This window comes from Salmo trutta, chromosome 10 (assembly GCF_901001165.1).
Source record: "Salmo trutta chromosome 10, fSalTru1.1, whole genome shotgun sequence".
Taxonomy (NCBI): Eukaryota; Metazoa; Chordata; class Actinopteri; order Salmoniformes; family Salmonidae; genus Salmo; species Salmo trutta.
Genome location: NC_042966.1, coordinates 26,042,627 through 26,066,048, shown reverse-complemented (window position 1 = coordinate 26,066,048; position 23,422 = coordinate 26,042,627). Strand labels below are relative to the sequence as shown.

Here is a 23,422-nt window from a genome sequence, read left to right as displayed (position 1 = left end):
GTAACGTTATCACTTGCTCCCAAGTATGTATTGCATCATGAATGTAGATGAGCCAGATCATATAAGCTGCAGTAACTTGACAGTCTAGTGATTGTTAATGTTAGGTAACGTTCCCAGCAATTCAGCTTCTTACTCAAACCCCTTCAAGGCCGCATGCCTCTTTCCTGTGAACCAGAATTAGTTTCTAGCCCGCCAGTTGATCAACTTCAGTCCCTATAATGTAAATAGACACCCTTTTTAGATAAACCTGTGGCAAGTTAACGTGACATAAATCAGGTTTAAAACCATTAGCTACCAACCGCATATAAGCCTAATGTTGGGTAGTTAGTTAGATAGCATTCACACTGAACAACAATATAAACACAACAGGCAAAAATGTCAAAGATCTTACTGAGTTACAGTTCACATAAGGAAACCAGTCAATTGAAATAAATTCATTAGGCCCTAATCTATGGATTTCACCTGACTGGGCAGGGGCGCAGCCATGGATGGGCCTCGTAGGGCATAGGCCTAGCCACTAGGGAGCCAGGCCCAGCCAATCAGAATTAGTTTTTCACCACAAAAAGGCTTTATTACAGACAGAAATACTCCTCAGCTGTCCTTTTGACTGGTCTCAGACAATCCCGCAGTTGAAGAAGCCGGATGTGGCGGTCCTGGGCTAGTTACACGTGTTCTGCTGTTGTGAGGCCCGTTGGACGTACTGCCAAATTCTCTAAAACAACATTGGAGGCAGCTTATGATAGATAAATGAACATTCAATTCTCTCACAACAGCTCTGGTGGACATTTCTGCAGTCAGCATGCTATTTGCATGCTCCCTCAAAACTTGAGACATCTGTGGCATTGTGTTGTGTGACAAAACTGCACATTTTAGAGTGGCCTTTTATTTTCCCCAGCACAAGGTGCACCTGTGTAATGATAATGATGTTTAATCAGCTTCTTGATATGCCACACCTGTCAGGTGGATGGATTATCTTGGCAAAAGAGAAATGCTCACTGACAGGGATACTAACAGGGATGTAAACAAATGTGTGCAAAATCTGAGAGAAATAAGCTTTTTGTGCATATGGAAAATTTCTGTGATCTTTTATTTCAGCTCATGAAACATGGGACCAACACTTTACACGTTGTGTTTATATTTATGATCAGTATAGTTAATATACTGGCAAGTTTGATGTATTAGTAGCAAACTGACATTCGCTACCCAGCTAGCTAGCTAATATACTGGTACATACAAGCTAATGATATGCTATGCGGTTTGTAAGGCTAGCGTAGCTAACAAATTGTCAGCCAACATAACGTTTAATTTAACTTATTCGACAAGTCATTACTTTTATATTACATTGCTCAACCTTTTCTTAACATTTGTCATAATTAGCTAAAGCGATGAATATTTACTTTTTGTACTTACATTTGTATCCGCTCTCGTCGGACTTCAGCTACATATTTTCTGCCATTTTCTTCAAATCTGAAAATGTTGTGAAGCTACGCACATTTTCTGAAGAATTGCATTGTGGGCCTTAAAGTACGGAAATAGTCTCCACTGCTTGTATACTTCGGATTTTGACGAATGTCATGCGACATCCGGGAACTTTTGACATACTAAACATATCCATACTAGGAAAATAGTATGGTTAGTATGAGTATTCGAACACAGCGCTGGGTCCCAGAACATTTAATTAAGTTAACGGGGTTGTCTGGGATGTTGCAAGAATATTCTGGTGATATTCACATAGGTTGCACAGAACATTCCCAGAATGTTCCACAATTTCCAAATAAGTCCATTTTTATAGCATATTTGTTTTAGGTTTATCATAATATTCCATTGATGTTCGCGCAATATACATTTTACCTTGTCTTGGAGGTCCACAGAACATTTATGAAATGTTACATTTAAGTTGGTGTTGCTCCTTAACTCCGATTGGATTACATCCCCATTATGTTTCTTTACAGATTTGATGGCACTTTGCCTTTGATGACTGTATTGTAGGTGATATGGAGACACATGGCATTTTTATGTAATTCATAGGACAGTTGAACAGCATTTAATCATACAAACACAACCATATTTTTCACACTTTATAGAGTATGTTGATATTCTGCACATGTTGGGTTTGAACCTGCAATGTCTGGTTCCCAAGTCAGGTCTTTTATCCTCTACACCACCAGGGAAGCTATCTTGCATTTTCTTTTTTCAGTCCACTCTTCGAAAAGATTTATGTGTAATCATTGCCCAGACACATTTTGTGTCAATTCCTGCAATTAATGTGATAAAAGCTGAAAAGTAGGAAACCAGAGACGGGTTGATCGTGGACTTCAGGAAACAGCAGAGGGAGCACCCCCCTATCCACATTGATGGGACAGTAGTGGAGAAGGTGGAAGGTTTTAAGTTCCTGGGTGTACACATCACAGACAAACAGAAATGGTCCACCCACACAGACAGTGTGTTGAAGAAGGCACAACAGCGCCACTTCAAACTCAGGAGGCTGAAAAAATGTGGCTTGTCCCCCAAAACCCTGACAAACCTTTACAGATGCACAATCGAGAGCATCCTGTCGGTACGGCAACTGCACCGCCCTCAACCGCAAGGCTCTCCAGAGGGTGGTGCGGTCTGCACAATGCATCACCGGGGGCAAACTACCTGCCCTCCATGACACCTACAGCACCCGATGTCACAGGAAGGCCAAAGCGATCATCAAGGATAATAATTCCCCGAGCCACTGCCTGTTCACCCTGCTTCCATCCAGAAGGCGAGGTCAGTACAGGTGCATCAAAGCTGGGCCCGAGAGACTCAAAAACAGTTTCTATCTCAAGGCCATCAGACTGTTAAACAGTAATCTCTCGGAGAGGCTGCCGCCTATATTGAGACCCAATCACTGCACACTTTAATGAATGGATCACTCGTCACTTTAAACAATGCCACTTTAAATAATGTTACTTTAATAATGTTTACATATCTTACAATACTCATATCACATGGACATACTGTATTTTATACCATCTACTGCACCTTGCCTATGCTGCTCGGCCATCGCTCATCCATATACTTATATGTACATATTCTCATTCACCCCTTTAGATTTGTGTGCATTAGGTAGTTGTTGGGGAATTGTTAGATTACTTGTTAGATATTACTGAGCTGTCGGAACTAGAAACACAAGCATTTCGCTACACTCGCATTAACATCTGCTAACCATGTGTATGTAACTAATAACATTTGATTTGATTGTTTAGCAACAGAACTGACGCGTGTGCAACAGACGGGTTGGCAGTAGTGTTGCTTATTTTTCCACCACAGCCCATCTATGGTCGAGCAGAACGTCAGAGCCATACCTAGAGTTGAAGTCAGAAGTTTACATACACTTAGGTTGGAGTCATTAAAACTCATTTTTCAACCACTTCACAAATTTCTTGTTATCAAACTATAGTTTTGGCAAGTCGTTTAGGACCTCTACTTTGTGCATGACACAAGTAATTTATCCAACAATTGTTTACAGACACATTATTTCACTTATAATTCACTGTACCACAATTCCAGTGGGTCATAATTTACATACACTAAGTTGACTGTGCCTTTAAACAGCTTGGAAAATTCCAGAAAATGATGTCATGGCTTTAGAAACTTCTGATAGGCTAATAGGCTAATCATTAAGTTTGCAGACGACACAACAGTGGTAGGCCTGATCACCGACAACGACGAGACATCCTATAGGGAGGAAGAGACCTGGCCGGGTGGTGCCAGAATAACAACCTCTCCCTCAACGTAACCAAGACTGAGGAGATTATTGTGGACTACAGGAAAAGGAGGACCAAGCACGCCCCCATTCTCATCGACGAGGCTGTAGTGGAGCAGGTTGAGAGCATCAAGTTCCTTGGTGTCCACATCAACAACAAACTAGAATGGAAACACACCAAGGCAGTCGTGAAGAGGGCACGACAAAGCCTATTCCCCCTCAGGAAACTAAAAAGATTTGGCATGGGTCCTGAGATCCTCAAAAGGTTCTAAAGCTGCAACATCGAGAGCATCCTGACTGGATGCATCACTGCCCGGTACGGCAATTGCTCGGCCTCTGACCGCAAGGCACTACAGAGGGTAGTGTGTACGGCCCAGTACATCACTGGGGCTAAGCTTCCTGCCATCCAGGACCTCTACACCAGGCGGTGTCAGAGGAAGGCCCTAAAAATTGTCGAAAACCCCAGCCACCCCAGTCATAGACTGTTCTCTCTACTACCGCATGGCAAGCGGTACCGGAGTGCCAAGTCTAGGACAAAAAGCCTCAATTGGGCCGACCAACCAGTGCTCCCGCACATTGGCTAACCGGGCTATCTGCATTGTGTCCCACGCACCACCCGCCAACCCCTCTTTTACGCTACTGCTACTCTCTGTTCATCATTTATGCATAGTCACTTTAACGATATCTACATGTACATACTACTTCAATCAGCCTGACTAACCGGTGTCTGTATGTAGCCTTGCTACTTTTATATCCTCGCTACTGTATATAGCCTGTCTTTTTTTACTGTTGTTTTATTTCTTTGCCTACCTATTGTTCACCTAATGCCTTTTTTGCACTATTAGTTAGAGCCTGTAAGTAAGCATTTCATTGTAAGGTCTACTACACCTGTTGTATTCAGCGCACGTGACAAATAAACTTTGATTTGAATTGACCTCATTTGAGTCAATTGGAGGTGTACCTGTGGATGTATTTCAAGGCCTACCTTCAAACTTGGCTTGACATCATGGGAAAATCAAAAGAAATCTGCCAAGACGGGGGGGGAAAAGTATTTGATCCCCTGCTGATTTTGTACGTTTGCCCACTGATAAAGAAAGGATCAGTCAATAATTTTAATGGTAGGTTTATTTGAACAGTGAGAGACAGAATAACAACAAAAATATCCAGAAAAACGCATGTCAAAAATGTTATAAATTGATTTGCATTATAATGAGGGAAATAAGTAACGCTAACTTAGCAGACATTTCGTGTTTGTTTTCCAGTCTTGGTCTTCCGAATGGAGCAGCCTGCCAGAACATGACGTTGCAAGTAACGAGAATTTCGCCATCCACTGGAGGATGAGGACCTAACCTATGCAATTGACAAGCTTTGCAAGCTGTACTGGGTGTGCAGCTTATCATACAGTATCCAACTTCAGTCCGTTCTCCTGTATCTCGGGTACAAAAATCTGAGTTGTTTTCCCTGGACTGCAAATCTTACATGCTGGAACTAAAAGAACTAAGAACTAAATAATACATTTGAAATATTTAAAGAAGGATATTTTGCATGTACAGCAGTTGCTGTCAAAAATGCAGCACTGTTTGAATTGAATAAATGGCTAAAAAAAATCTACACGTCTTTCCCAGTCATTTACTGAAGTGGAATACAACACAAAATGTATAAGAAACATCAACCATTTTTTTTAACATCCATGTTGTGTTACTTTTAACATAAAGTGTTGCCCTTTTAAAACATCCTGTAGGATTAGTGATTTTTCCAATAGAATCCAAGATTCTCACAATCATATAGGGTTTTGTCACCTCTATCAAAATCCTGTTGGAATCCTGTTGGACTACAGTTTTCCTATTAGAAATAAAAAGTGATCATATTAGATCCTATAGGATTCTCGCAGTCTTATAAGATTTTGTCACCTCTATCAGAATCCTATATTCTATTGGAGTACTTTTTTCCCTATTGGAATTGAAAAGTAATCCGATTGGAACCTTTTTTTTTTTTTTTTTACAATGCAAAACACGCATACAAACGACAACATACAGATGCACACTAACATCCACAACCTCACCCCTGCCCAGACCCACCTGCTCACACCCCCATCTCCAGCATCCGTATCATCCGCCACATGGTCTCAAACTGCATCAATTTGTTTCTCTCTGTTGCCCACACACTTTCAACATTTAGATAATAAAGCATTTGACCTTTCCATTGTGTTAATGATGGATGACTGGTTGATTTCCAGTTTTGAAGTATGTTTTTACAAGATGATTGAGAAGAAAAGTGTCATCCAACCCATCGGGTATCTCACTGCACCTTCATATGCCATGTCTTGAAATATGCAGACATACGGATTAAAAATAAAGGTATCCTAAAGGAGTCTTGTAGGATTGTGTCACCCCAATCAGACTCTTATTAGAACCCATTAAATGATAGTTTGTTGTCATTAGTTTGAGTACAATACAACAACATTAATTACAAAATGTTATATGATCAGAAACACTGACGTCTTTGAGGATAAACACCGACGTCTTTGAGGATAACACAGTGCCACCGACGTGGCTTGCTCCCAAGGACTGTGGGCTCTCCTTCTCTGTGGCCGATGTGAGTAAGACATTTAAGCGTGTTAACTCTCGCTAAGCCTGCCAACCCAAACGGCATCCCTAGTCGCGTCAGAGCATGCGCAGGCCAGCTGGCTGGAGTGTTTACGGACATATTCAATCTCTCCCTATCCCAGTCTGCTGTCCCCACATGCCTCAAGATGTCCACCATTCTTCCTGTACCTAAGAAAGCAAAGGTAACTGAACAAATGACTGTCGCCCCATAGCACTCACTTCTGTCATCATGAAGTGCTTTGAGAGACCAGTCAAGGATCATATCACCTCTACCTTACCTGACACCCTAGACCCATTTCAATTTGCTTACCGCCCCAATAGATCCACAGACAATGTAATCGCCATCGCAGTGCATACTGCCCTATCCCATCTGGACAAGAGGAATACCTATATAAGAATGCTGTTCATTGACTATAGCTCAGCATTCAACACCATAGTACCCTCCAAGCTCATCATTAAGCTTGAGGCCCTGGGTCTGAACCCCGCTCTGTGCAACTGGGTCCTGGACTTCCTGGCAGGCCGCCCCCAGGTGGGAAGGTAGGAAACAACCTCTCCACTAAATTGATCCTCAACACTGGGGCCCCACAAGGATGCGTGCTCAGCCCCCTCCTGTACTCTCTGTTCACCCATGACTGCGTGGCCACGCACACCTCCAACTCAATCATCAAGTTTGCAGACGACACAACGGTAGTAGGCCTGATTACCAACAATGACGAGACAGCCTATAGGGAGGAGGTGAGGGCCATGGGAATGTGATGCCAGGAAAATAACCTCTCATCCAATGTCAACAAAACAAAGGAGCTGATCGTGGACTTCAGGAAACAGCAGAGGGAGCACCCCCCCATCCACATCGACGGGACCACAGTGGAGAAGGTGGAAAGCTTCAAGTTCCTCAGCGTACACATCACTGACAATCTGAAATGGTCCACCCACACAAATAGTGTGGTGAAGAAGGCACAACAGCACCTCTTCAACCTCAGGAGGCTGAAGAAATTTGGCTTGGCACCTAAAACCCTCACAAACTTTTACAGATGCATAATTGAGAGCATCCTGTTGGGCTGTATCACCTCCTGGTATGGCAACTGCACTGCCCGCACCGCAGGGATCTCCAGATGGTGGTGCGGTCTGCCCAACGCATCACCGGGGGGCATACTACCTGCCCTCCAGGACACCTACAGCACCTGATATCACAAGAAGGACAAAAAGATCATCAAGGACAACAACCACCCGAGCCACTGCCTGTTCACCCCGCTATCATCCAGAAGGCGAGGGTAGTAAAATCCTATAGGATAGGTTCCAAAATCTGATAGGATATTCTATAGGATGTGTGTTGAAAGGGTGTCTTGAATAATTTACACAAATCATGTGTTAAATGTGACAACACATTGATTGTGTTAAAAGTAACACGTTATCCCTAGCTAGACACACGGATGTGTTAAAAAATAACACTGTGTTGTTTTTTTACACATCTGTTCTAAGTGTGTAGCCATGGCAGTATGGTCAATCAGGAATTCCATGCTTCATTTTTAATCTTCTTAGACATAACTAACCCAAGGAAATACTGGTAACTGGGTTATTCCCCATCACTTCACCCATCCTCTGTGTATTCTGCATACTTCCGGGCTCATATTTACAAGGTATCCAAGACTATAAGTGCTGATCTAGGATCACTTTCGCTTTTCAGATCATGAAAAATAAGAAGTGCGGGACCATATCAAGCATCTCAAAGGCGGAATTATATTGGGTGCGTTTTACAGTTAGTCTATTCTGTCTATTCTGTCTAGTCTATTCTGTATTTCAGTCTGAATTTATAAATCGGGACAAAATAAACACATCCTTTCTTTTAGTAGAGTATATCTGATCCACAATAAAGAAACATGGTTAAAGAATATGTGGGATTGAACCTGCAATTTTTAGATATGCAGCCAGATCATTAACCCTCCGCGTCAATGTTACCACAACCTAAAGAAATGTGTGAGGAACTTTTAAAGAACATAATGCATTTGTTCTGGTAATGTTCTGGTAATATCAGGTTAATGTTTTATGCACCCTAAAATAGACGTATTATCATCAGCACAATTGGACAGTTTTTGTGTTTTGGGGAACATATCTTTTGTGATGTCCCCACAATGTTACCACCATACTCTTCCCACAACCTAATTCTGGGAACCTTTTAAAGAACAGACATGTTCTGGGAATGTTCTTGCAACATCAGGCAAATGTTTTATTCAAGCATTGCATAATCATCAGCACGACTGGACAGTTTTTGTGTTATGAGAACATTTTCTGCAACCTAACAAATGTTCTAGGAATGTTCACAGAACTAATTTAGTTTGCTGGGAAAACATTACTGATACATTGTGATATTACCATACCTGGAAACCTATTAAAAACGTTTGGGGAATGTTAGGCGAACATTTCAAGGATAGTTCATTTAAAACATAAAAAAAGATATTCAGACTTCATTTTTAATGTTTTTGGGATGTTATCATCCTAATGTTAGATAAAACCTTAACTAGAACTTAATGAGAATCTTGTCTAATGTTCTGAGAATGTTCCCGGTTTGCTAAGTATCTACAATGCCACTAGAAGCACATGTATAATGCCTTATAAGTTATGCATAATGCAATACAATGCACAACAAAGACGCTAATAACTGTTCTGAAACATCTATGACTACACTCAATACTGTAAATGTTGTAATGCCAGACGTTAAATAAAATAGGTAGTATATGTGTGGAACATTAATATTATTGTCTTGTGACGCTGACTTTTCTGCTTCCTCCTGCAGGTGGTAGTATAGACAGTGACTGTGCCTTTGAGGGTGACTATGCCCTTCCGCCTCTCTCTATGACCGAGGGCATGCAGCACATCCGCATCATGGAGGGCGTTTCACGCTCCCTGCCCTCCTCCCCACTGCTCACACACCAGACCATCAGTGTCCGGCTGCAGCCCATCAAGAAGCTCACAGGTAATGGTCACAGAAATATACACAACACCTCCACAGGAGAAATCCCATAGGTCAAACTGTGTTGTTGTCTGCTCCTTTGGGCGTTCGGTTAATAACCAATCGCCCAATGTCACTCATTCGTGTTGGAATGTCGTGTGGGGAAATACATAAGTCAGTTACATAATGGTAACTGGGAAGTTGGATGCTTACGTCAGCGACCACTGATGCCAGTCAACACAAATCATTGTGAACTTAATAAATGATCAACTACAGCCTTCCCAGGTCAAGGCCCACTAATAATCACTCCAGGCTTACCTAATAGCTGGGCTGGGATGCCAGAAATGGCAGATATGAGCTGTGGTTGTCTGTCTATCTTCCTGTCCTGCTTGTCTCTGACCTTGTCACTCACCACTAACTGATAGTTTCCTGTCACAGTCATCTCGGAAAACAGCTTCACTCCCAATCTCTCTCTCCTTAGTCTATCTCTTTCTCCTCTCTCTCTCTTTCTTCTCTCTCCCTCTCTTTCTCCTCGCTCTCTTTCTCCTCAGTCTCTCTCTTTCTCTCTTTTGGTCGCTCTCTCCTGTCTATCTCTCTCCCACTCTCTCTCTCTCTTCAGTCTATCTCTCAGTAACTTGATCCTTGAAAGCTAGCAGTCATTGCGCTGTAATGGGCTAGTGTGGCTGGGCAGTGCAGGCTTGAATTGAATTAGAAAAATGAGTTTTATTCCTTAAGTGTCTACAGAGTGAAAGAGATTGGGTGTGAAACATATTGTCCAACATTCACCACTAGGGTGCGGTTCACCACTCTCATCCTCGTGATTTAGCCTAGTTGTATCATTAACCCTCTCCTACAGTGCCTTCAGAATGTATTTACACTCCTTGACCTTTTACCCATTTTGTTGTGTTACAGCCTGATGTTTTATCACTGGCCTACACATTATACCTCATATTGTCAAATAGATATTATGTTTCAGAAATGTTTACAAATTAAGAAAAAATGAAAAGCTGAAATGTCTTGAGTCAATAAGTATTTGTTATGGTAAGCCTAAATAAGTTCAGGACTAAAAATGTGTTTAACAAGTTGCATAATAAGTTGCATGGACTTACTATGTGTGCAATAATAGTGTTTAACATGATTTTTGAATGACTGCCTCATCTCTGTATCCCACACAAACAATTATCTGTAAAGTACCTCAGTCGAGTAGTGAATTTTAAACACAGATTCAACCACAAAGTCCAGATTCAGCCTAGAAAAGAAGGGCACCTATTGGTAGATGAAAACAAAAAATAAATTAGCAGACATTGAATATCCCTTTGTTTCAATATACCCAGTCAATACAAAGATACAGCCGTCCTTCCTAACTCGGAAACCGCTCAGGGATTTCACCATGAGGCCAATGGTGACTTTAAAACAGTTACAGAGTTTAATGGCTGTGATAGGAGAAAATTGAGGATGGATCAGCAACTTAGTTACATCACAATACTAACCTAATTGACAGAGTGAAAAGAAGGAAGCCTGTACAGAATACAAATATTCCAAAACATTCATCCTGTTTGTAAACAAGGCACTAAAAAAATACGGAAAAAATCTGACAGCAATTAACGCTTTGTCCTCAATTCAATGTGTTATGTTTGGTGCAAGTCCAATACAACACGTTACTGAGTAGCACTAATTATTTTCAAGCATAGTGGTGGCTGCATCATATTATAGGTATGCTTGTAATCGTTAGACTGGGAAGTTTTTCTGAATAAAAAATAAACGCAATGGAGTTAAGAATCCTAGAGGAACACCTGGTTCAGTCTGCTTTCCACCAGACACTGGTAGAGGAATACACCTTTCAGCAGGACAATAACTTAAAATACAAGGCCAAATCTACACTGGAGTTGCTTACCAAGAAAACAGTGAAGGTTTCTGAGTAACCAAGTTAGTTTTGACTTAAATCTGCTTGAAAATCTATGGCAAGATCTGAAAATGGTTGTCTAGCAATGATCAACAAGAATAATTTTGAAAAGAATAATGGGCAAATGTTGCACAATCAAGGTGTGGAAAACTCTTAGAGACTTTCCCAGAAAGACTCACAGCTGTAATCGCTTGATTCAAACATGCATTGACTCAGGGGTGTGAATACTTATGTAAATTAGATATTTCTGTATTTAATTTTCAATAAATTTGCAAAAATTTTGACAAACATGTTTTCACTTTGTCATTATGGGGTATTGTGTGTAGGTGGTGAGAAAATGTTCAATTCAGTTCAGGCAGTAACACAACAAAATGTGGAATAAGTCAAGGGGTATGAATACTTTCTGAAGGCACTGTATATGCTGCTGTGTCTTTGTACACCATACAGAATGATTTATTTCTCTAAACTGGGCTTTTTAAAAGCCCTGTTATCTTAACTGGGGTGCTGCTTGCTACTGCTGGAAGAGAAGGTTTTGTGTTGTTGGTGACAGGAGCCAGGAGAGGTGGGATCGGATTGGAGGGAATGGGGCCTGAAAATTACATCTCATAGCGAGCCAATCTCTCTCTCACTCTCACTCTCTCTCTCTCTCTCTCTCTCTCTCTCTCTCTCTCTCTCTCTCTCTCTCTCTCTCTCTCTCTCTCTCACTCACTCACTCACTCACTCACTCACTCACTCACTCACTCACTCACTCACTCACTCACTCACTCACTCACTCACTCACTCACTCACTCACTCACTCTCACTCTACACTGCTTACAGCCCCCTTTGTCTGTTTATTCCACTTTTCTTCCCTTTCCTCTTTCGTGTCTGAAGAACATTCAGCCTAATTTACTAACACTTTCATCTGCGTGAATCAAAAGGAATTCTGGGAGTTTCATTTTGCTTACTGTTATCTTGATGACTGTTGTCGTAGAGAGGAGCGTTGTTGTTTTAAGAATAACTTGATTAATAGCACAGAAACGGGTCTCGTTCTCTCTTTGTTATTCAAGTCCTTATTTCACAGTTTGGTTGCGAACTCTATGACTGTGTATACATGCACAGTCATTCAATTTATGATTTACAATTTGCCTTGTTAATGCAATATAATCATAATTATAATTTGCCTTGTTAATGCAATATAATCATAATTATAATTTGCCTTGTTAATGCAATATAATCATAATTTGCCTGGTTAATGTATGCCAGTTAGATGCTGATAGTGATGCAGATGCAGTTGCTGCTGTGGTGTATTTTGGGAGGTAACATGGGAATAAGAGATCCTCATTACTTTTAATTTGATACTCCACTGTGTGCTAACTCTGCTGCATTGCTACTTTCATGCGTTTTATTTTACCTCTGCACAATGAGTCCAACTGCATCAGCATGCTGCACGTGTGCCAGTGCAAAGATGTACCACCTCTGGAGTGTAGTTTACGCACCTGTTCATGTGTTTTGCAAAATATAAATAAATAGTCTTTCTCTGCCTTTTAATCTGCGTCCATAGCCACAACACCAGGTTGGGCATGGTCCCGAGCACCCCAGCCTTCTTCCCACTCTTTAATTAATCCAACCCAGTGCCACTCCTTACACCGCCTGCCAGAGCCAAGTTACAATATGGGCATCTGAGGCTCAGGCTTCATCCCAAATGGCACCCTATTCCCTTTATAGTGCAATACGTTCAAACAGGGTCCGTAGTGCACTATACAGGGAATAGGGTGCCATTTGGGATGCATATCAAAGCCTCTCCACTTCCCAGCACCCAGCAGGGACCAGCAGCCTTCAGCAGCAGGCACAATCAGAGCAGGTCTTCAGCCTGGCTGGATGCACTTTGATCCCCTCATGGAAGGCCTCCCTTTCTCCTTTCCTACCCCATCCTCCCCAGCTCTCCCCAGTCTTACCCAGCCCTCCCCTGCACACCAAGTATTCCCCAGCTCTCCCCCAGCCCTCATTTGCTTTCCCCCGCGCTCCCCCTTCCCTCCCTTGCCCTCCCCAGACCTCCCCTCCTATCCCCAGCCCTCCGCAGCAGCATCCTCCCCCTTCTCCTCCTCAGCCCTACTACCAGCCCTCCTGCTCTGCCTTGATTGGCCTCAGGGAGCTGGTAGGGAGCTGGCAGGCAGTAGAGCTGTTTTATTGGCTTATTCAACCTCACTGTTCCAGATAGAATGACAATGCTCTGAAAGCAGTGCTGACCTTTTTAGGAAATCAATGAGTTTCTGATTTAATCTCTTCTCCTCACTCCGTTCTCTCTGCCTGCGTGGAGGTTTCACCCAGGGGGTCCCAGCTGCTCAGAACCCAACCTGTGAAATGGATTGGAGAGGCAGGCAGGAGGGCGGGAGCTGCCAAAGGGTGCCTAAGGCTTTACCCCTTTACAGAGCCGACGGTGTCATGGCCTGCATCCCAAATGCCACCCTATTCCCTATGGGCCCTGGTAAAAAGTAGTGTGCTATAAAGGGAATAGGGTGTCATTCGGAACGCAACCATGGTGCCACAGTTCCTCCGGCTGGTGTGGAAATGTCACACTGCCTTTGGTCCAGAGGATCACAAGAGCAGCCTGTTCTCTCTGGTGGTGGGTTCTGAACACTGGGCAGCAGACAGCAACATCCTGACCTGTCTGTTCTCTCTGGTGGTGGGTTCTGAACACTGGGCAGCAGACAGCAACATCCTGACCTGTCTGTTCTCTCTGGTGGTGTGTTCTGAACACTGGGCAGCAGACAGCAACATCCTGACCTGTCTGTTCTCTCTGGTAGTGGGTTCTGAACACTGGGCAGCAGACAGCAACATCCATTAACTATAGCGGATTAGAGTCGTGACCTGTCTGTTTGGGCTTCAAACACTCAGCATTGATTCCATTCCACTGATATGCTATTGTGTTCTTAGATCTCTCCCACCACTGCTGCTAGTCCACTGTGATGTGCGTCTGGGTTTAGTCTGGAACGGCTGAGGAGTTGATACACATGAAATGGATAACACATGCAATACACATGAAATGGATAACGCATGCAATACACATGAAATGGATAACACATGCAATACACATGAAATGGATAACACATGCAATACACATGAAATGGATAACGCATGCAATACACATGAAATGGATAACACATGCAATACACATGAAATGGATAACACATGCAATACACATGAAATGGATAACACATGCAATACACATGAAATGGATAACACATGCAATACACATGAAATGGATAACACATGCAATACACATGAAATGGATAACACATGCAATACACATGAAATGGATAACACATGCAATACACATGAAATGGATAACACATGCAATACACATGAAATGGATAACACATGCAATACACATGAAATGGATAACACATGCAATACACATGAAATGCCCAAGAAGACGTGCTCATATCCTACTGAGTTCTCTGGCTTACATTAGTGGTTGGGTGCAGTAGTCCAGGAGACCTTTTTTAACAATAGTCGATACACACGCTCAGTGATATATTAGTCTGGTTTATGACTTGTAATCACTGACTGACTGTCTGTTGGTTAATATCCTGAAGTGTCTGTCTGGCTGTTTGTTGGTTAATAAGCTGAAGTGTCTGTCTGGCTGTTTGTTGGTTAATAAGTAATAATGGCACTGGAGAAGAAGGCAGACATTTTACTTGTTCCCAACCGATTGTGTTTTTTAGTTTGTTTATTTGCATTTTTTGTAACTTATTTTTGTACATATATTGTACATAATTTTGTTGGTACCGTCTCTTATGACCGAAAATAAATTCTGGACATCAGGAATACTCACCATGGACTGGCAGAATCCTTTTTTTCCTTTAACGAGTCTGCGAGCCCGACGCGAACGATATACTGCTTTCTCGGGAACAGGCCCAGATCCCCATGATTTGCGTGAAGAGGAGGCGGAGAAAAAGGGGCCAAAGGGCAGGCTGCCTTCTGAGAATTCGTAGGCGATCGAATAAACCCCCACTTCCTTCCATTCTGCTAGCAAACGTGCAATCTTTGGAGAATAAAATAGATGACCGATGCGTAAGATTAAACTACCAACGGGACATTCAAAACCATAATATCTTATGCTTCACGGAGTCGTGGCTGAACAAAGATACTATCAACATACAGCTGGTTGGTTATGCTCTGGACCAGCAGGATAGAACAGCGACGTCTGGTAAGACATGGGGCGGAGGGCTATGTATTTTTGTAAATAACAGCTGGTGCACGATATCTAAGGAAGTCTCAAGCTATTGCTCGCCTGAGGTAGAGTAGCTCATGATAAGCTGTAGACCCCACTATCTACCTAGAGAGTTTTCATCTGTATTTTTCGGAGCTGTTTACATACCACCACAGTCAGAGGCTGGAACTAAGACAGCATTGAATGAGCTGTATTCCGCCATAAGCAAACAAGAAAATGTTCAATCAGAGGTGGTGCTCCTAGTAGCCGGGGACTTTAATGCAGGGAAACTTAAATCCGTTTTACCAAATTTCTATCAATCAAATTTCAATCAAATGTATTTATATAACCCTTCTAACATCAGCTGATATCTCAAAGTGCTGTACAGAAACCCAGCCTAAAACCCCAAACAGCAAGCAATGCAGATGTAGAAGCACGGTGGCTAGGAAAAACTACCTAGAAAGGCCAAACCCTAGGAAGAAACCTAGAGAGGAACCAGCCTATGAGGGGTGGCCAATCCTCTTCGGGCTGTGCCGGGTGGAGATTATAACAGAACATGGCCAAGATGTTCAAATGTTCATAAATGACCAGCATGGTCAAATAATAATAATCACAGTAGTTGTCGAGGGTGCAACAGGTCAGCACCTCAGGAGTAAATGTCAGTTGGCTTTTCATAGCCGATCATTGAGAGTATCTCTACCGCTCCTGCTGTCTCTAGAGAGTTGAAAACAGCAGGTCTGGGACAGGTAGCACGTCCAGTGAACAGGTCAGGGTTCCATAGCCGCAGGCAGAACAGTTGAAACTGGAGCAGCAGCACGGCCAGGTGGACTGGGGACAGCAAGGAGTCATCATGCCAGGTAGTCTAGAGGCATGGTCCTAGGGCTCAGGTCCTCCGAGAGTGAGAAAGAATGAGAGAATTAGAGAGAGCATACTTAAATTCACACAGGACACCGGATAAGACAGGAGAAATACTCCAGATATAACAGACTGACCCTAGCCCCCCGACACATAAACTACTGCAGCATAAATACTGGAGGCTGAGACAGGAGGGGTCAGGAGACACTGTGGCCCCATCCGATGATACCCCCGGACAGGCCCAAACAGGCAGGATATAACCCCACCCACTTTTCCAAAGCACAGCCTCCACACCACTAGAGGGATATCTTCAACCACCAACCTACCATCCTGAGACAAGGTAGAGTATAGCCCACAAAGACCTCTGCCACGGCACAACCCCAGGGGGGGCGCCAACCCAGACAGGAAGACCACGTCAGTGACTCAACCCACTCAAGTGACGCACCCCTCCTAGAGACGGCATGGAAGAGCACCAGTAAGCCAGTGACTCAGCCCCTGTAATAGGGTTAGAGGCAGAGAATCCCAGTGGAGAGAGGGGAACCGGCCAGGCAGAGACAGCAAGGGCGGTTTGTTGCTCCAGTGCCTTTCCGTTCAACTTCACACTCCTGGGCCAGACTACACTCAATCATAGGACCTACTGAAGAGATGAGTCTTCAATAAAGACTTAAAGGTTGAGACCGAGTCTGCGTCTCTCACATGGGTAGGCAGACCATTCCATAAAAATGGAGCTCTATAGGAGAAAGCCCTGCCTCCAGCTGTTTGCTTAGAAATTCTAGGGACAATTAGGAGGCCTGCGTCTTGTGACCGTAGCGTACGTGTAGGTATGTACGGCAGGACCAAATTGGAAAGATAGGTAGGAGCAAGCCCATGTAATGCTTTGTAGGTTAGCAGTAAAACCTTTAAATCAACCCTTGCCTTAACAGGAAGCCAGTGTAGGGAGGCTAGCACTGGAGAAATATGATGGTTCTAGTCAGGATTCTAGCAGCCGCATTTAGCACTAATTGAAGTTTATTTAGTGCTTTATCCGGGTAGCCGGAAAGTAGAGCATTGCAGTAGTCTAACCTAGAAGTGACAAAAGCATGGATACATTTTTTCTGCATCATTTTTGGACAGACCATTTCTCATTTTTGCGATGTTGCGTAGATGGAAAGAAGCTGTCCTTGAAACAGTCTTGATATGTTCGTCAAAAGAGAGATCAGGGTCCAGAGTAACGCCGAGGTCCTTCACAGTTTTATTTGAGACGACTGTACAACCATCAAGATTAATTGTCAGATTCAACAGAAGATCTCTATGTTTCTTGGGACCTAGAACAAGCATCTCTGTTTTTTCCGAATTTAACAGTAGAACATTTGCAGCCATGCACTTCCTTATGTCTGAAACACTTGCTTCCAGCGAGGGCAATTTTGGGGCTTCTCCATGTTTCATCGAAATGTACAGCTGTGTGTCATCCGCATAGCAGTGAAGGTTAACATGATGTTTCTGAATGACATCACCAAGAGGTAAAATATATAGTGAAATCAATAGTGGTCCTAAAACAGAACCTTGAGGAACACCGAAATTTACAGTTGATTTGTCAGAGGACAAACCATCCACAGAGACGAACTGATATCTTTCCGAAAGATAAGATCTAAACCAGGCCAGAACTTGTCCGTGTAGACCAATTTGGGTTTCCAATCTCTCCGAAAGAATGTGGTAATCGATGGTATCAAAAGCAGCACTAAGGTCTAGGAGCACGAGGACAGATGCAGAGCCTCGGTCTGACGCCATTAAAAGGTCATTTACCACCTTCACGGGTGCAGTCTCAGTGCTATGATGGGGTCTAAAACCAGACTGAAGCATTTAGTACACATTGTTTGTCACCAGGAAGGCAGTGAGTTGCTGCACAACAGCTTTTTCAAAAAAAATTTGAGAGGAATGGAAGATTCGATATAGGCCGATTAGTTTTTTATATTTTCTGGGTCAAGGTTTGGCTTTTTCAAGAGAGGCTTTATTACTTCCACTTTTAGTGAGTTTGGTACACATCCGATGCATGGAGAGCCGTTTATTATGTTCAACATAGGAGGGCCAAGCTCAGGAAGCAGCTCTTTCAGTAGTTTAGTTGGAATAGGGTCCAGTATGCAGCTTCAAGGTTTAGAGGCCATGATTATTTTCATCATTGTGTCAAGAGATATAGTACTAAAACACTTGAGTATCTCCCTTGATCCTAGGTCCTGGCAGAGTTGTGCAGACTCAGGACAACTGAGCTTTGGAGGAATACGCAGATTTAAAGAGGAGTCCGTAATTTGCTTTCTAATGATCATGATCTTTTCCTCAAAGAAGTTCATAAATGTATTACTGCTGAAGTGAAAGCCATCCTCCATTTGCGAATGCTGCTTTTTAGTTAGCTTTGCGACAGTGTCAAAAAGAAATTTCGGATTGTTCTTATTTTCCTCAATTAAGTTGGAAAAATAGGATGATCGTGCAGCAGTGAGGGCTCTTCGATACTGCACGGTACTGTCTTTCCAAGCTAGTCGGAAGACTTCCAGTTTAGTGTGGCGCCATTTCTGTTCCAATTTTCTGGAAGCTTGCTTCAGAGCTCGTGTATTTTCTGTATACCAGGGAGCTAGTTTCTTATGACAGATGTTTTTAATTTTTAGGGGTGCAACTGCATCTAGGGTATTGCGCAAGGTTAAATTGAGTCCCTCGGTTAGGTGGTTAACTGATTCTTGTCCTCTGACGTCCTTGGGTAGGCAGAGGGAGTCTGGAAGGGCATCAAGGAATCTTTGGATTGTCTGAGAATTTATAGCACGACTTTTAATCTTCCTTGGTTGGGGTCTGAGCAGATTATTTGTTGCAATTGTAAACGCAATAAAATGGTGGTCCGATAATCCAGGATTATGAGGAAAAACATTAAGATCCACAACATGTATTCCATGGGACAAAACTAGGTCCAGAGTATGACTGTGGCAGTGAGTAGGTCCAGAGACATGTTGGACAAAACCCACTGAGTCGATGATGGCTCCGAAAGCCTTTTGGAGTGGGTCTGTGGACTTTTCCATGTGAATGTTAAAGTCACCAAAAATTAGAATATTATCTGCTATGACTACAAGATCCGATAGGAATTCAGGGAACTCAGTAAGGAACACTGCATATGGCCCAGGAGGCCTGTAAACAGTAGCTATAAAAAATGATTGAGTAGGCTGCATAGATTTCATGACTAGAAGCTCAAAAGACGAAAACGTCTGGGTTTTTTTTGTAAATTGAAATTTGCTATCGTAAATGTTAGCAACACCTCCGCCTTTCCGGGATGCGCGGGGGATATGGTCACCAGTGTAACCAGGAGGTGAGGCCTCATTTAACACAGTAAATTCATCAGGCTTAAGCCATGTTTCAGTCAGGCCAATCACATCAAGATTATAATCGGTGATTAGTTCATTGACTATAACTACCTTGGAAGTGAGGGATCTAACCTTGAGTAGCCCTATTTTGAGATGTGAGGTATCACAATCTCTTTCAATAATGGCAGGAATGGAAGAGGTCTTTATTCCAGTGAGATTGCTAAGGCGAACACCGCCATGTTTAGTTTTGCCCAACCTAGGTCGAGGCACAGACACGGTCTCAATGGGGATAGCTGAGCTGACTACACTGGCTGTGCTAGTGGCAGACTCCACTAAGCTGGCAGGCTAGGGGAGTTAGAGCCCTGTCTATGTTCGTAGATAAAATGAGAGCACCCTTCCAGCTAGGATGGAGTCCGTCACTCCTCAACAGGCCAGGCTTGGTCCTGTTTGTGGGTGAGTCCCAGAAAGAGGGACAATTATCTACAAATTCTATCTTCTGGGAGGGGCAGAAAACAGTTTTCAACAAGCGATTGAGTTGTGAGACTCTGCTGTAGAGCTCATCACTCCCCCTAACTGGGAGGGGGCCAGAGACAATTACTCGATGCCGACACATCTTTCTAGCTGATTTACACGCTGAATCTATGTTGTACTTGGTGACCTGTGACTGTTTCACTCTAACATCGTTGGTGCCGACGTGGATAACAATATCCCTATACTCTCTACATTCGCCAGTTTTAGCTTTAGCCAGCACCATCTTCATATTAACCTTAACGTCGGTAGTCCTGCCCCCTGGTAAACAGTGTATGATCGCTGGATGATTATTTTTAAGTCTAATACTATGGGTAATGGAGTCGCCAATGACTAGGGTTTTCAATTTGTCAGAGCTAATGGTGGGAGGCTTCGGCGTCTCAGACCCCGTAACGGGAGGAGTAGAGATCAGAGAAGGCTCGGCCTCTGACTCCGACTCGCTGCTTAATGGGGAGAACCGGTTGAAAGTTTCTGTCAGCTGAATAAGCGACACCGGTTGAGCATTCCTACAGCATTTCCCTCCAGAAGCCATGAGAAAGTTGTCCGGCTACGGGGACTGTGCGAGGGGATTTATATTACTATCTGTACTTACAGGTGGCACAGACGCTGTTTCATCCTTTCCTACACTGAAATTACCCTTGCCTAACGATTGCGTCTGAAGCTGGGCTTGCAGCACAGCTTTCCTCGCCATAAGGCAATCATTCTCCTGTATATTATGAGTACAGCGACTGCAATTAGAAGGCATCATGTTAAAGTTACTACTTAGCTTCAGCTGGTGGAGGTCCTGACGAACCACGTCCAGATAAAGCGTCCTTAGTGAAAAAGTTGAGTGAGGCAAAAACAAAAAATATAAACGGTAATTAAAAAGTAAAAACCGTTAAGTTGTCAGGTTGCAAAGAAAGGTTAGCAACAAAACGCACAGCAGCACGTAAACAATTCTGCAAGTAGTGACCGTAAATGACGGAGACGAAAAAAAACAGCATGTTAAATGTGCAACCAGAGGAAAAAATACTCTGGACCACCTTTACTCCACTCACAGAGACGCATACAAAGCTCTCCCTCGCCCTCCATTTGGCAAATATGACCAAAATTCTATCCTCCTGATTCCTGCATACAAGCAAAAATTTTAGCACGAAGCACCAGTAACTAGATCAATAAAAAAGTGGTCAGATGAAGCAGATGCTAAGCTATAGGACTGTTGTGCTAGCACAGACTGGAATATGTTCCGGGATTCCTCCGATGGCATTGAGGAGTTCATCACATCAGTCATTGGATTCATCAATAAATGCATCGATGACGTCGTCCCCACAGTGACTGTACGTACATACCCCAACCAGAAGCCAGGCAACATCCGCACTGAGCTGTCGCTCTCAAGGAGTGGGACTTTAACCCCGGAAGCTTATAAGAAATCCCACTATGCCCTCCGACGAACCATCAAACAGGCAAAGTGCCAATAAAGGACTAAGATCGAATCATACTACATCGGCTCTGATGCACGTCGGATGTGGCAGGGCTTGGAAACCATTACAGACTACAAAGGGAAGCACAGCCGAGTTCTGCCCAGTGACACGAGCCTACCAGACGAGCTAAATTACTTCTATGCTCGTTTCGAGGCAAATGGCACTGGAACATGCATGAGAGCACCAGCTGTTCTGGAAGACTGTGTGAGCACACTCTCCGCAGCCGATGTGAGTAAGATCTTTAAACAGGTCAACTTTCACAAGGCCGCTGGGCCAGACGGATTACCAGGACATGTACTGCGAGCATGCTCTGACTAACTGACAAGTGTCTTCACTGATATTTTCAACCTCTCCCTGTCCTAGTCTGTAATACCAACATGTTTTAAGCAGACCACCATATCCCTGTGCCCAAGAACACTAAGGTAACCTGCCTAAATGACTACCGACCCGTAGCACTCACGTCTGTAGCCATGAACTGCTTTGAAAGGCTGGTCATGGCTCACATCAACAACATTATCCCAGAAACCCTTGACCCACTCCAATTTGCAAACCGTCCCAACAGATCCACAGATGATGCAATCTCTATTGCACTCCACACTGCCCTTTCCCACCAGGACAAAAGGAACACCTATGTGAGAATGCTATTCATTGACTACAGCTCAGCATTCAACACCATTGTGCCCTCAAAGCTCATCAATAAGCTAAGGACCCTGGGACTACACACCTCTCTCTGCATCTGGATCCTGAACTTCCTGACGGGCTGACTCCAGGTGGTAAGGGTAGGTAACAACACGTCCGCCATGCTGATCTTCAACACAGGGCCCCCTCAGGGTTGCATGCTCAGCCCCCTCCTGTACTCCCTGTTCACTCATGACTGCATGGCCAGGCACGACTCCAACACCATCATTAAATTTGCGGATGACACAACAGTGGTAGGCCTGATCACCGACAATGACGAGACAGCCTATAGGGAGGAGGTCAGAGACCTGGCCGTGTGGTGCCAGGACAACAACCTCTCCCTCAACGTGATCAAGACTAAGAAGAAGATTGTGGACTACAGGAAAAAGAGGACCTAGCATGCCCCCATTCTCATCGACGGGGCTGCAGTGGAGCAGGTTGAGAGTTTCGAATTTCTTGGTGTCCACATCATCAACAAACTAACATGGTCCAAGCACACCAAGACAGTCGTGAAGAGGGCACGACAAAACCTACTCCCCCTCAGGAGACTGAAAAGATTTGGCATGGGTCCTCAGATCCTCAAAAGTTTCTACAGCTGCAACATCGAGAGCATCCTGACTGGATGCATCACTGCCTGGTATGGCAACTGCTCGGCCTCCGAACGCAAGGCACTACAGAGGTTAGTTCGAACGGCCCAGTACATCACTGGGGCCAAGCTCCATGCCATCCAGAACCTCTATACCAGGCGGTGTCAGAGGAAGGCCCTAAAAATTGTCAAAGACTCCATCCACCCTAGTAATAGACTGTTCTCTCTGCTACCACACGGCAAGCGGTACCGGAGCGCCAAGTCTATGTCCAAAAGGCTTCTAAACAGCTTCTACCCCCAAGCCATAAGACTCCTGAACACCTAATCAAATGGCTACCCAGACTATTTGCATTGCCCCCCCTCCCCCTCTTTTGCACCGCTGCTACTCTCTGTTGTTATCATCTATGCATAGTCACTTTAATAACTCTACCCACATGTACATATTACCTCAACTAACCGGTGCCCCCACACATTGACTCTGTACCGGTACCCCACTGTATATAGTCTCGCTATTGTTATTTTACTGCTGCTCTTTAATTATTTGTTACTTTTATTTTTTATTCTTATCCGTATTTATTTATTCTTATTATTTTAAAAATTAAACTGTTTGTTGG

At 43.6% G+C, this 23,422-nt stretch overlaps 1 protein-coding gene across 6 annotated transcripts in view; it reads left to right on the top strand.

Moving 5' to 3' along the window:
- The window catches only part of tanc2b (tetratricopeptide repeat, ankyrin repeat and coiled-coil containing 2b), a 242,648-nt gene that overhangs the window by 118,267 nt on the left and 100,959 nt on the right, over positions 1-23,422 (top strand). For all 6 annotated transcript variants that reach the window (XM_029765078.1, XM_029765077.1, XM_029765075.1 and 3 more), the window contains one exon: positions 9,131-9,310. In XM_029765078.1, the coding sequence (XP_029620938.1) occupies positions 9,131-9,310 (180 nt within the window). The remainder of the gene's footprint in view (positions 1-9,130; positions 9,311-23,422) is intronic.